Here is a 14,858-nt window from a genome sequence, read left to right as displayed (position 1 = left end):
CAGAAGGTCCAGAAAAAATTTAAGGGAGAAGAGGAGTGGGGGTCCAGGGGGCTCTGGTACAGGAACCAGGAATGAAGTGGGGGTGTCATTGCTGAGCTCAGGGCAATGTGTCTGCTGGGTGTCTCACAAGAGAGTCACTGTTCCCCCTTTGTGATTAATGAGCAAGTTGTGGGTCCATCCTTTAGTCCCAGAGTCGGTGACCACGGACAGTTCCTGCTTGAAACCACACCTCAGGGACCTGGTGCCCAGCAGGGACCCTCCTTCCATCCCTCTCCTAAAGGTACAGGTCAGGATCACATACCGCTTCTGCGTCGTTTGCAGAGGACAAAAGGATATCTGGGCAGGAGAAGTATCTTGCCTTAAGGTCCCTTGGCAACAGGACGCTGCTGGCAGTTACTTTTTATTTTTTATTTTTTTATCTTATTTTTTTTCCATTTATTTTTATTAGTTGGAGGCTAGTTACTTTACAATATTGTAGTGGTTTTGTCATACATTGACATGAATCAGCCATGGATTTACATCCATCGGGATCCCCATCCCGATCCCTCCTCCCTGGCAGTCACTTTTTAAAAAAAAAAATATTTTTATTTGGCCACGTCCTGCAGCATGTGGGATTCTAGTTCCCCAGCTGGGGATTGAACTCATGCCCCCACAGTGGGAGTGCAGAATCTTCACCCCTGGACCACTAGGGAAGTCTCCCACCTTTTTTATTTTTATTTTTTTTAAGTCTTATTGAGATACATTCACACAACATGACATTTGTGATTTCAGTGTGTATAGTTCAGTGGGTTTTAGTCCATTCACAGAGCTGTATATCTGTCAGCTCTATCTAATTCCAGACCGTCCTGTCCCACTCTCGAAAGGAAACCCTGCCCTCAGGAGCAGTCACCCCCCAGCCTCTATCCCAGCCCCTGGTAACCACAAACCCACGTAGGTCTCTGTGGATTCTGCCTGCTCTGGACATTTCACAGAAATGGAATCCTGCAATATAGACCCTCATGCCGTTTTGATGGTGAGTTACAGAAACACAGTGAGGCTAGCTCATTCAGAAAAGAGCATTATTCATCTCTTTCTCCTTCTAACTTGGGGAGGGGGAAGAGCCTCTGACAAACTCCCTAGTTCAACACCCAGGCCCTCTTGTTCCCAGGCTCAGATTCCCACGGGAAGAAGCCCCGAGGGCCAGAGGGGCGGGGCCACAGCAGAGGAGGGATGGGGGGAAGGGACCGTGACCCCTGAGGGGTGCATGGCTGGGTGCCTACTCCTATTTCCAGCCCCTCCTTTCCTTCCCCCACCTCCCCACGGGGGAGAGGTTTGCTGGGGGGTGGGGGGGTGACGGAGCTGTGTTTCAGATTCCCCTCCCCCTGGCTGTGTCCAGGGAGTGCGGTTTGCTGAGAGAGGGGGCAGCGAGGGGTTGGCTCAATGAAAAACCTTTTCCCATCCCTGAAGTCAAATGGCAAGGGTCAGGGAGGATCTGGGGTCCCTGCAGGAAGGTGGATGGGCGGTTCCCTCCCAGCAGAGGGAGGGCAGTGGGGCTGGAGGTGCCAAGCCCTGGACAGCCCCGGGTGCCTTGTGTCCTTGGGTGTGTGAAGGCGGGAGGCATCTGGGGCGGGTGGGGACTGCGGTACAGTATCTCTGGGGGACACACCTGAGCTCCTAAGCCCTGTCAGATGGGGACATTTCAATCTCTGGGGATGTGCCAGAGGAGGTGCACACAGCCTGGACAATGAGGATCTTGGGGGCACTGGAGGGACAGGCCGAAGGACACAGGGTCCAAGGGGACGGGGCATGGCTGACCTTCACCCAGGAAGACACTTGGGCTGGCAGTGCAGAGACCCCCAGCACTAGTGCTCCAGGCTGGGCCCCCAGTCCCACTGGCTGACCCTCCCACTACCACCGGATGCACCCCCAAACCAAGGGCGGCAAGACCAGGACCCAGAAAGGACGTTTCCCTTCATGGGCTCAGTCCTCGTCACACCCACGTCCTGTGAAATGAACCCACGCCCTGTGAAATGGACCCACACCCTATGAAATGAGAATCTTGCCTGTAGACGTCAAGACGGGGACACAGTGGATGTCTCCTCACACCTTTGCTGCCCCTCACTTGGAGACTGGTTTGAAACAGAATCCCATGCCCCTCATCAGACCTGTGGGGTTGGGGGTGGTTCTGCATTTTCAACAGAATGCCTGCCCAGATGGTCTGCACATCTGAGGGGCGGTGCAACCTGGACATTGCCCCCTGATCCCAGTCTGGCCCCTCTGCCGAGATAAGCCAAGGTAAGCACCTTACCTGTTCACATCAGCAGTTCTCACCTCAACCCTGGGCCACATCTAGGGACAACTGTCACAAGTAGGGGATGCTCTTCGCACCAAGAGGGTGGGGCGGGGAAGCCGCTCAACACCCATCCACCCCCCCTCAGAGAATGACCTGATCCCAACTGTAGAGAGTTTTCCTTTAAATTAAGTCTGTGTAATTATTTTGAGAAACTCTACTCTGGGGGACTGTGCAAAGGTCCTGGGGCAGATTTTTGACAACAGATCCTGAGAGCCAGTCAACTGGCTGGGAAGTATCTCAGCCCCAGATTCCCCATCAGGCTCTGTTCCCACCCTCACTGTCTTTTAAGTAACAGCCCAGACCAAGGACCACCTACCACAGAGCCAATGTAACCAGCTTTCCTCTGCTGATAATAAAATCAAAGTCAGCCTCAAGCATTCCAGGTGCCCTCAGGCACACAGTCTTGGTTTTCTCTGCCATGACCTGTTCCCTGATATGGCTGATGTGTGTCAGGGAATAAACACCAGGGGTGGATTGCTCAGGAGGTGGGATGCTAGTGGTAAAGAATTCGCCTGCCAGTGCAGAGATGCAATAGATGAGGGTTTGACCCCTGGATCAGGAAGATTCCCTTGAAGAAGGAAATGGCGACCCACTCTACTAGTATTGTCTGGAGAATTCCATGGACAGAGGAACCTGGTGGGCTACAGTCCATGGAGATCATTAAGAGTTGGACACAACTGATCACACACACAGTTGCTGAATTTTAGGTCATGGAGGTCAGACTCAAGTTAGACTGGGCTCTTCCCTACCCCTTGTCCCCCGTGGGAGAAAGAGGCTGAGGAAAGTGCCTCTTTGACTCGCAAGAGAGCTGGTGGGGTTTTATTTTTATTCTTTCAAATGACTCTCCCAACACATCAGAGGGCCACAGGGCTTCAGCATTCTGTCTCCATGGAGACAGAGCCTGTCTCCAGCCCAGCTCCAGCAGCTCAGCCTGGGGCTGAGCCGAGAACCAGGGGCTGTGCAGGGCCAAGGGGTGGGGTGTTCTAGGAGGACGCTGGACCCCTCACCCAGGTTCTGCTCCTGCCTCAATCCTGTCTTGGGCTGGCTGCTGGTATCAGGCAGGGTAACAGCCATTTATTGAATGCTAAAGGTGCTCCCGGTTTTATGCTGAGCCTCATCTATTAGCATCGCTGAATCCATGCCAGGGGCTTCACCCTCTTTAGTTCTAACTTGGCAAATAAGGAAACGAGCTTGGCTGTCTAAAGCGTGGGGAAGACGCTGTGGGATTGTGGAAAGCATGTGGGTTCATATCCCAGCAATCTCAGTGTGTGACCTTGCCCAAGGGACTCGACCTCTCTGGGCCTCAGTTTCCCCCTCTGTAAAGTGGGCATAGCAACAGTACCCACCCTTATCCTTGCTATGAGGGTGACCTCTCCTGAGGAGCAAACTTTAAGGATAGAAAAAATAAAGAATATTTTAATACAGTAGTTTTCAAAAACTAAATGCTGAAAAAAATCCATGATGAACAAAAAGGTCAACATTTTAAATAGAGTCAGAATTACTGATTTTTCCTTTGGCTCATCACAGCACTATGACTGATCCTGTTTTTGTTTCAAAAAAAAAAAAAAAAAAGAAATAGGGACTTTGCTGGTGGTCCAATGGTTAAGACTCCATGCTTCCAGTGCAGGGTCATGAGTTTTATCCCCGATCAGGGGACTAAGATCCCACATGCCATGTGACCAAAAAATAAATTGTAAAAACAAAACAAAACAAGCCTTCTATATTAAGAAAAAACACAAAAAACAAAGGAAATAAATTTAAAATAAAGTCAAGGTCAGTAGACTGACCCCCAGTGACTGTGTGGTGCTTTTTATCTTACAACCTCTGACCCCAGTTCCTCCAACCCTGCCTCAGGGCCTTTGCATCTGCCTTTTCGTTCTTAGTTTAAAGTCCATCCTCTCTAAGCCTTCCCTGAATTTGCCTCCTAAAGCCATCTCTCCACTTCTGTTTCCTCCATTGCATTGAACACAGTCTAAAGTATCTGGTTTAGGGGCTTCCCTGGTGGTCCAGTAGTTAAGACTCTGCAGAAGGCTATCCCTGGTTGGGAAACGGAGCCCACATGCCTTGCAGCATGACTAGTGATAGTAAAGTATCTGGTTTATTTGTCTGTACTCATCCCAGGCATTGTGCTGTGGATTGAGTTAACCACTTAGCACAGAGCCTGGTGTTGGAAAGAGAGCAAAATGACTTATCAGTAAACAAATAAATATATAATGATGTGAAGAACTGACTTATTTGAAAAGACCCTAATGCTGGGAAAGATTGAAGGCAGGAGGAGAAGGGGATGACAGAGGATGAGATGGTTGGATGGCATCACTGACTTGATGGACATGAGTTTAAGTAAGCTCCAGGAGTTGGTGATGGACAGGGAAGCCTGGTGTGCTCCCGTCCATGGGGTCACAAAGAGTCATACACAAGTGAGTGACTGAACTGAACTGAACATATTAGAATTAAATTAATTAAATTATCATGAGTATAAATGCTATGGAAGAAAAAGGAAGTCTAAGAAGTAATGGTGGCTAAACGATTTTAGATCAGGCAGACGCAGAAAGTGATGGGAGATTGAAGGAGCGGACCGTGTACCATTTGGGGGAAGGGCTTTCCAGGCACAGTTGTGCAAAGGCCCTGAGGCAGCACCACACCTCAGGTGTTGGAGGAACAGTGAAGTGGTGCGTGTGTCTGGAGCAGACTGAGCAAGGAAGAGAGAAGGTGGAGGGGAGGGCAGGGAGGTGCTGCAGGAAAGACTCAGGCTTTAATTTGGAGACATCTTTGGATTTTTTTTAAATTGAATTGTTGATTTACAAGCTGTGTGAGTTACAGGTGTACATGTGTGTATGTATGCATTCTTTTTCACATTCTTTTCCATTATAAATTGTTACAAAATATTGAATATACATAGTTCCCTGTACTATAGAGTAGGTTCTTGTTATCTATTTTATATATCTACTAATTATATATGAATATATCTACATAGATATAATATAGATATATATCTACTAATATAAATAATATGATACTATATAATATATCTACTAATGTAGATAATATAATTTATTGTATCTATTAATCCCAAACTCCTAACTTAGACCCCCCTCCCCTTTTGGTAACCGTAAATTTGTTTCCTACATCTGTGAGTCTATTTGTTTTGTAAATAAGTTCATTTGCCTCATTTTGTTTCAATTCCACATATAAGTGATATCATGTAATATTTGTTTTCCTCTGCCTGACTTTCTTCACTTAGTATGATAATCTCTAGGTCCATCCATGTTGCTGCAAATGGCATTATTTCGTTCTTGTTTATGGCTGAGTAGTATTCTGGTGTGTGTGTGTGTGTGTGTGTGTGTGTGTGTGTGTATACACACAGACAAACATACCACATCTTCTTTATCCATTCATCTGTTGATGGACATTTAGGTTGCTTCCATTTCTTGGCTATTGTAAATAGTGCTGCTATGTATCTTTGGAATGCATGTATCTTTTCAAATTCAAGTTTTCTCCAAATATATGCCCAAGAATGGGATTGCTGGATCATATGATAGATCTATTTTCAGCTTCTTGAGGAACCTCCATACTGTTCTCCATAGTGACTGCTCCAATTTACATTCCCACCAACAGTGTAGGAGGGGTCCCTTCTTTCCACACCCTCTCTAGCATTTATTATTTGTAGGCTTTATGATGATGGCCAGTGATGATAACCTCCTTGTGGTTTTGATGGAGAGTTTTAGCAGGAGTGGCGTGATGCCCATAGAGCACTTGGCCCAAATGCATCCATTTCTTTCTAAATATTTTGAACGGTATGTGCACGTGGCAAGTGTGACCAAAAGTGTTGCTGAGGATATAACACAATGATCGCTGTTTCTACTCTATCTATAAGTTACAAACTTAAAAGTGCTGAGCATAGTGTTATCAAAATGCTCTTTCTTGTTGCTGTTATTTTTATTATTATTAGTGTTATTATTCTGTCTGCTTAAACATCCCATGGACAGTCCTGTAAAAGTCAAGTGAGCGCCCTATAGAACGGTGCGCTACTTTTTGTGCTTTTCCTGGTGTTATCAGTGGGAAGACCTTGAGCCACCTCGAAGCCCGGTCGGTCCTGCCTAAAGATTTGCCGTCACCCACCCAGAAGGCAGGGGTTACGAACCCGCTGGCCTCAGTTTACAGGCCGGGACTGGGCGGCCAGGCGGGATGCCGGATGTGTGGGATGCAGGATGATCCAAGTGTGATTCGGGATAGACGATGCGCGTGGGGGCGCCGCCGCGGCGAGGCGCGCTCTGGCCGCCAGGGGCCGCTGCGGAGCCGCCCTTTTGTGGTCCTGATGCTGGCGCGAGCGGGCGCGCGGAGGAGGGAGGAGGGCGCGGGGACCGGGCGGGAGGGAGGCGGGAGGCGGTGTCCGTCGCTCCAGCTGCGAGTCCGCCCGCCGCCCGCCGCCGCCGCCGCCGCCGGCTCGGTCCCGCGCCCGCCGCCCGCCTTCGCCCGCCATGGCCCGCCTGACGGAGAGCGAGGCGCGCCGGCAGCAGCAGCAGCTCCTGCAGCCGCGGCCCTCGCCCGTGGGCAGCAGCGGGCCCGAGCCCCCCGGGGGGCAGCCCGACGGCACGAAGGACCTGGACGCCATCAAGCTCTTCGTGGGCCAGATCCCGCGCAACCTGGACGAGAAGGACCTCAAGCCACTCTTCGAGCAGTTCGGCCGCATCTATGAGCTCACGGTGCTCAAAGACCCCTACACGGGCATGCACAAAGGTGGGCGCCCGGCTCGCTCCCCTCCCCTCTCCTCTCCTCCCTCGGCCTCCCCACCCCACCTTCCGGCATCTTCTCCCCGCCACCAACCTTCCTCTCCTCACCTCCTCCCTCCGCTTGCCTCTGCCACGGCATCATTTCTTACCCCCCCAACCCCGTTCTACCCACCCCCTCCTCCCCCCTCTGGGGGTGCAGCTGACAGATCCGAGCTGGCCCCCTCCCCTCTCCGCCCCCACTCCCTCCCTCCCCACCTTCCGGCATTCTCTCTCTCTCTGTCTCTCTCTCCTCTCCCTCTCCCTCTCTCTCTCTTGCACCACTGGATTTCATTGCCTTGGTCATTTTCACAAAGCCAGGCCGGTGGGGCAGGTCCAGCCGGCCGCGGGGGACACGGATGCTCAGGATCTCGGGCTAATCGGTAACTACAAAGAAAGCGGGTGGGGGGTTGGGGGTGCAGGCAGCTAAGCCAGTCAGGGGGAGCACCAGCCTCTTGGGTGGTTCAAGGCTACCGTGTGCCCTCCCCCCCCACCATGCCCAAACCCTCTCTGTTTGGATCAGCATCCCCCCCCCCATTTCTCTATGCGCCCCCCCCCCCCCCCCAGACTGCCGCCTCCACCTTTGGCTCAAGTTAAAACTGGCCAAGCCTGTTAGCAGTGTGTTGAGGGCTGAGGCCAAAGACGATGAGCCCGGACTGTCCATCTGGCAGATCCGAGATCCTGGGGTGGACGGAGAGGTGTGGGCGACCTGTGAGCCCAGCAGAGGAGGCAGGTCGGGTGGGAAGGCCTGCCCGCCTCCCTGCCACCTGATTCTCTATTGGCATGCTGAAAGGGGGTGCTGGGGACTGTGGCCCCAGCCCTGGGCTCTGATCATGGCATAGTGTCTGGATTGGGGTGGCCCTGGCAGTTCTCCTGGCAGGGGATGGGGATTGGGGGGTGGGGATGGTGAAGACTTTGTGCTGACACCCCTGGTGAGACCCTGGAGGGGCCTCGGGGTTGGATCAGGGCCCGTGACCTATTTCAGACCGCATTCATCCCTGTCTTCCTCTCTGTGTGGCAGGCATGGTAAGCATGAATATGTGTTTGTTGAATGAATGAATGAATGAATAATGAACAAGTGAATGAATCAATGAATGATGGTTTGGGCCAGGCCATAGGGAGGATCTGGTGGTTTGGAGTCCAGGCCTGCCACTTCAGCTAGCCCCTCCAGCTGGTACCAAGGGGGAGGAAAGCAGCTCCTCCCATCCCCCATCTCTTTCAAATCCAACCATCACCAAAAAAAAAAAAAAAAAAAACCTGGGCCTGGAAAATCTAACCGCTCCCTGTGGCCTAGGAGGGCAGAGGGCTTGTGCTCACCCACGAGTCAGGCTAAGGGGTCCACGGCTGTGTGAGGGGTCTTTCCACAACCCAAACCCCTGGTGTGTCCGAAGGGCTCATTTCTAGAAAGATTCTGATGGGGGTGGTGTCCACATGCCCCCCCCCCCAAACGTTGAATGAAAAGCTGCTGGTGAGCTCTGGGTCTCAGAGACATATGGGGCGTGGGGAGATGGAGCCGCCCAATGGTCCTCCCCTCTTTTCTCATTTTTAAATCTCTCCTGGAGAACCCTACCGCCCCCACAGCACGCAAGGATAAGGGAGAGACTGGCTGAATTTTCACTGACCTGAGAGCCTCAGTTTACCTGTTGTCGACGAACAGGGTCTCATGAATGTGGGTTTTTTTTTTTTTTTTTTTTGGCTGGAGAATGTTAGGACTGGGGGTGCCTCAGGGTGTTTCCCATTTGCAGTCTTTCCTTGGAGGGTGAAAATTAAGAAGCTAAGTGTCCATGACATCCACTTTGCTGGAGCCCTAGGCAGGTTAGAGCCCTGGATATAGGGCCTGGGGGTAACGGGGTGGAGGGCTTTCTCCCCATATGCCCACCCCAGTACCCTCAGGACACCAACGGAGGCCCCTCCTTACCCCACCTGTGCTGGGCCTGGTAGGACCTTATCTGTGTGAGGGAGTCGAGGGGGTGTTGAAGGTGGGAGTTGATTCAAGGGCCAGCAGCTGGGCTGGCAGCCTGTTGTGGGGGTGCTTAGCTGTATGACTGGCCAGTGGCTGTCCCTCTCTGGGCCTCAGCCAACGGGAAGTGGAATGATGCGCGGGGAATTGTGGCGTGGTGGGGAGGTCCAGGCACCTCCTGCCAACACTCATCTGGTTTTGTTTCTGGGGAACCTGTAGGGTGCCTACTGAGGGTGCTGGCTGAGAGCCCAGGGGTGGGAGTGTGGACCTCAGGTTGTGGAGAGAAATCTCCAGAGAGCCTTGGGGGCCCCTGGAGGCGAGAACACCGATTGTGGTCCCTGTGGCCCCTGCACCCAGCAGGAGAATGGACATCCAGTATTGCATTATTCCCATGATCACCATCTCACCCTTAATTTTCACACTGGGGGGCCTGGTTGATCTCTGCTGATGGGATCGTGACTCCCACGGGCTTGTGAGCATCTGTGCATTTCATGTGGAAGGGAAACTGAGGCTGGAGGGGCAAATACTGCGTCCCAAGGACTGACCAGAGCTGCCCTTCACCCAGCTGTCACACACCTGTCTCCCACCCAGGCCAAAGAAGCAGAAGTGTATCTGCGGGATGAGGGAGTGACAAGCCGAGGCGGGACCCCCCCTTCCCCAGGGGTGGTGTTGGGGAAGGGAAGGGAGGGGGCGGGGATATGACATCTGACGGCCACGGCCAGGGGTGAGGTGGGGGCATCCCCATTCCTAAGGGTCTGTGCAGGGGGCCTCCCTGCTGGGACCAAGAGAAAGGCAGGGGAGAAGTGGAGGTTTCTCTGGAAGAGGGCAGATCCGTGGGTGCTGGCTGTTTTTGTTTTTAAGATAGAGAGATGGAGACAGAGACAGGTGGAGAGACATGGCACGAGCAGAGGAGAGAGATACACAGAGACGCGGGTGGGGGGGGGGCTGACGCAGCCTCCCCCCACCCCCACCCACAGGGGAAGGCAGAGAGAGGGCGGGAGTTGGGGGGCAGGGAGGCCACGAGACGCTTCCCCCAACTCAGATCTGCACCTCATCCAGAGAAAGGCCTTGCCTGGTGCCCCCAGCCCAGCCAGCGGCTCAGGCCAGGAATTAGGGGGGCTCCCACTGATCAGGGTCCAGTCATCGCCCCCTCCAGCCACCTGCTGGGGGGACGGGCCCCCTCTGGGACCCTCCCTCGGAGAGGGCTGTGTGCACGTGCCCTCCCTTCCTCCCAGGTGCCTGGTGTGGCTCGGGCCCTCTCTCGAGCGATCAGCTTGAATATTAATACCCGCCCTGCCCGGGGCAGGCGCCCGCGATCGTTTCGTCCGCCGCCGCCGCGCGGCCCCCTTTATGGTAATCGTATATGCATTTGCATGTTAATGACAATATTTGTCTTAAAGCGAAGGTTGTGAAGGGGGCCGGTGAGGGTGGGGGGGTCCGGTGGGGGCCTGCAGTTTCCATGGGAGCACCAGCTGCTCGCCTGGCGGTTGGGGGATGACGGGGGGTGGGGGGAGAGGCTGGAGCACGCCGAGCTCCAGGCATGAAATTCCGTGTGTGACGTGCCAGCCCCAGGGAGACGGCGGGCTGGGCGGCCGGCAGGCGCTGCCCGGTGGGGAGGAACGGAGGGAGGGGACAGCGACGGGTGGGCAGGGAGGGGGTCGGGGGCAAGCCACCAGGACTGGCTGTGTGGCTTCGAGCAGGGCACGCCTCCTTCCAGGCCTCAGTTTCCCCAACCACTCCATCCTCAGGGGGGTTAACAGGCTTTTATGAGGCCCCGGGGGCCTTATGGGTGACCATGACATCGTTTCTGCTTTCCGTTAGGCAGAGTGCATTGGTTGAGCGCCTGTTGTGTGTGGGTCTGAGATTCCAGGCAAACAGGAATTCCTGGGGGGCATGATGGAGTCAACAGGCTGTGAAGCCACCTACTAATAGAACCACTATTTCTTCCAGACCCAGGATACAGTGTCGGGCAAAATAGAGAAAAATCCTCTCCCAGACTCCTCCCACCCCCAGATCCCATTTGGTGGTGGTGTGTGTTGGGGGCGGGGCAGGGGGGGGGGGAGGGCACACAGTGAGGAACCGGAAGTTCCAAGGCATTGATGTCAGGGCTGAGATGGTGGATGCTTATCCGCAGGGACAACCCAGAGGAGGCCCCAGCCGCTGCAGATGTGGAGACCAGGAGGGCTTCCTGGAGGAGGCAGCTGATAAGGGAGAGCAGTTAGGATGTCTGGTTTCTCTGCGTTTTCTCGGCTATGGAAACTCGGGCAGCTGCCTTCAACTCTTCAAGGCTCAGTGTTGTCATCTGTAAAAGAGTCATGAGACCAGCGGGGCCTCCCATCTTGAGGAGAGTTAAGGGAGATGAGGGTCAGAATAGTGGTTAAAGATCTTGACACAGGGCTGGGTGCGGAGTCTATGTTTGTTACGCTACTAAGCTGAGACCTGAAGGATCTGTTGATGGGGAAAGGTGATCCTGGCAGAGCTTGTGCAAAGACCCTCCAGGTTGGGAGTGGATGGAGTTTTGTCTTGGTGGGGTAACAGCAGAGGGTCCTGGGAGCCCTATGGTTCCCTTTTTATGACATTTGCTCTCTCTTTAAACCCTGATATTGGCTGATGAGACCCTGGCCATTAAGAGCACTGAGTAGGACCATACTCATTCATTTAGCCAACACTTCCTGGAAGCCTTCTGGGGCCTTGTGCTCGGCAAGAGAGATCTGAGACCCCCCTAATGAGCAGAGCTACACACTGTCACCTATAGCTGGAATGGTCAGGGTGTTTCAATGGGAAGGGATGCAGTGTTGAGAGAACTGGATAGGGAGCTAAAGGCTCTGCCTAGGGAATCCAGCTGGGTGGAGGAGGGGGACTAGAACTGGGGCTTTGAAGGGTGAGTAGGAACTTGCCAGGTGGAGAAGGTGTTTCATGTATTTATTCACAGAAGCACTGTCTATGTTCTGAGCCCTATGGTGGATGTGAAACACAACAGTGAGTCAGCCAGGTGAATGTATCTGTCCTCGTGGATGTGGGCAGAGGGAACTGGGTTTGCAAAGGCCTGGAGGTTTGAAGGAGCACAGCTGGAGTCAAGGAGGAATTAGGTGAGGCATGGTAGTTGAGGCCAGGGAGTCAACCTTGAGGTCATGGACTCAACCCTGTGGGGCCTCTTATGTTGGACTGAGCTTGGATCTTTACTGAGGACACTGGGGAGCCATGGAAGAATTTAGAGCAGAGGAGGATCTCAGACCTGTGTGGAAAGAGACCCTCATGTCCTGTTAACTGTCATTGCTCCCATCAGCCTCTTTTCAGCCTCCCAGCCTTATCTGTGATATGCACACTTCTCACACACACCTGGGTGGATACAACAGAAGCTTCCCCTTGGGGTGAGGCTCACAGTGTGGAATGAAAGGGACACAAATAAACAGACACATGCTTAGGTCACAATGGTTCTCAGAGAACCAGATTCCCCCCCTGACATGGATAGACAGGGAATTGGGGCTCAGAGACAGGCGACACCCACACCCAAGTCACACAGCAATATAGCTAGGTGTCACACCCCCCAGCCTGAGACTTGACCCACCTTGGAAGAGAAATAAGGAAAGTAGAGAAAGAGATGTGATTGTGGAGATGTAGACTCAAGGTGAAAGCCATCCAGGGTTGCTCATTCTCCTTGGATTGAAGGTGACCAGGGCCAGAGGAAGGGGCCACTAGGTTTGGAAGACATTGACCTAGTAATAGTCCTGTTGATCTGGGGTCATGGTGATCATCACTGACATGTAAGTTCTGCGAAGATAGGGACCGTGTCCTATTCACCATTTTGAAGTGGAGCATGTGGATGAACAAAGGCCTAAGGGAAGGAGAGGTTGAGAGGGTGAGGGGGTGCTTGGGTGTGGTGGTTGGCCAGGGGGTGGCCTGGCCAACAGATGATATGTAGATGGCTGCAGGCATGAATAGATGGATGGTGATGACTTGGTGGGTGGATAATTGGGTTGCTGGATGCAAGAGTGGGTAGGTGGATGAAAGACTGAATGGATTGATAGATATCTAGGTGGATGAATGGGTGGATGAATAGATGGATGGAGGAATGGATGGATGGATAGATAGATGAAAAGATGGTTCGGTAGACAGATGATAGAGGAATAGAAGCATAGAGGAATGGACTAGGTGAGTGGATGGATGGATGGGAGGATGGAGAAATGGGTGGATACATGGAAGATGGGTGAATGGATGGAGGAATGTGTGAGTAGATGGGTGGATGGATGAGTGAGTGGATGGATTGGTGGATACCTCATCAACATTTACTACCTTCCTCCCCAGCAGGTGAATGGGAATGACCATCAGCTTTGCAGCCCAAGAGGCTTTGTTTCTATTCCTGACTCTGCTTTTCATTTCTGTTTGATCTTGGACAAACCACCTTATCTTTCCTGAGCCTTAGCATCCTTGTAAAAGAGAAGGAGTATCAAGAATTCTCTTACAGAGTAGTTGCAAGAATTAGCATCAATTTGTAGAATACAAATAATGACATGGTTAATGCAATCCCTGTCAATAGTGTCTTGCACATCATCGGTGTTAATAAATGGTCCAGTAGCCAGACAGTTAACAACTGTCTGTCCAATCTCTGGGGTGTGCCAGGCATTGTGCCTGGTTTGGGAGGACACAAATCGGTCTGGGGGAAAAGAGGGATTGACACTAAATGAGCAAACAGGTAAGACTTGGGTAGGAGCAAGTTGCTATGGAGGAAGTAAAGAAGGATGTGTCTTGAAGGGTGACAACTTACTGCGGGTGACCAAAGATGTCAGGATGCAACATCTGGGATAAGCCTTGCATGGCAGATGAGAAAGCTGTTGTTCTAAAGCCAAGAGAAAGGCATTCCAGGAAGTGGACATGGTGTGTGCAAAGGTCCTGAGGCCAGAATGAGTTTGCAGTGTTGGGAGAACGGGGTTGGAGCGGAGTGAGCCAGCAGGAGAGAGGGAGGAGGGGAGGGCAGGGAGGGGACTTTGAGCTTTTACAAGTAGGTTGGTGGGAGCCCTGGAGGGCTGTGGATAGGGAAAGGTTAGGGTCCCTTAGGGAGCTCTGAATCTGGGGAAAGTGGGTCCTCCATTTTCGACGTGGAGAAACTAAGGGACAAAGAGTCCCAGAACGTGGCTGGACATTTCTGCCATCACAGTTGAGCTCAGCTCCTCTGAGGGGCTTCCGAAAGGTGGCGAGTTGCCTGGAGGTGCCACGAGAGTAGATTGTGTGAGCTCCCTCGCCAGTCCTCTCGCTTTCCCCAGCAGCCTTTTGGGGTGGAGTTCACCACACCTGAGAGGTGAGAAGGGGGCACTCATCACATCCTTGTCCCGACTCTCTGCGAGGAGGAGGGACCCAAGGAGTCATTCCTGCCCCAGCTAGGGGTCTCCAGAGCAACATGATATATGTGGGAAGTGCAGGCTCAGAGAGGGGAGAGCCCCTCCCCAAGGACACACAACAGGTTCATCACAGCATTGTCTATGCTGGAAGGGATTTGTCGTCATCTAGAGCTACCCCATGTGGTTAGGCAGGGCTGCAATGTGCTGTGAGAAAGTGGACAGGACGCTGAGCAGTCCTAAGAGTGGTGATGTGTAGTGATTTAAAAAGTCAAATCGTCATCTCTTGGTGGGATCCAATAGGGAGGGACCTGGTGAAGTGGGCCTCACCCAGGGCGATCGTTAACCAGGGAACACTGGGCACCATCTGGGGATATCTGTGGGGGTCATGACTGAGGGGGCTCCTGGCTGTAGGTGGGGCCAGGGGTGCTGCTCCACCCCCACAGTGCCCAGGACAGCCCCCCCCC

General features: G+C 52.9%; 1 protein-coding gene across 4 annotated transcripts in view; it reads left to right on the top strand.

The window, feature by feature from the left end:
- Positions 1–6,711: 6,711 nt before the first annotated feature.
- The window catches only part of CELF5 (CUGBP Elav-like family member 5), a 52,041-nt gene continuing 43,894 nt past the window's right edge, over positions 6,712–14,858 (top strand). For all 4 annotated transcript variants that reach the window (XM_070465001.1, XM_070465000.1, XM_070464999.1 and 1 more), the window contains exon 1: positions 6,712–7,069. In XM_070465001.1, the coding sequence (XP_070321102.1) occupies positions 6,811–7,069 (259 nt within the window). In that variant the 5' untranslated portion in view covers positions 6,712–6,810. The remainder of the gene's footprint in view (positions 7,070–14,858) is intronic.

The sequence above is a fragment of the Odocoileus virginianus genome, chromosome 3 (assembly GCF_023699985.2).
Source record: "Odocoileus virginianus isolate 20LAN1187 ecotype Illinois chromosome 3, Ovbor_1.2, whole genome shotgun sequence".
Lineage (NCBI taxonomy): Eukaryota > Metazoa > Chordata > Mammalia > Artiodactyla > Cervidae > Odocoileus > Odocoileus virginianus.
The sequence above is the reverse complement of the archived record's forward strand: the minus strand, read 5'-3'. Positions and strand labels throughout refer to the sequence as shown.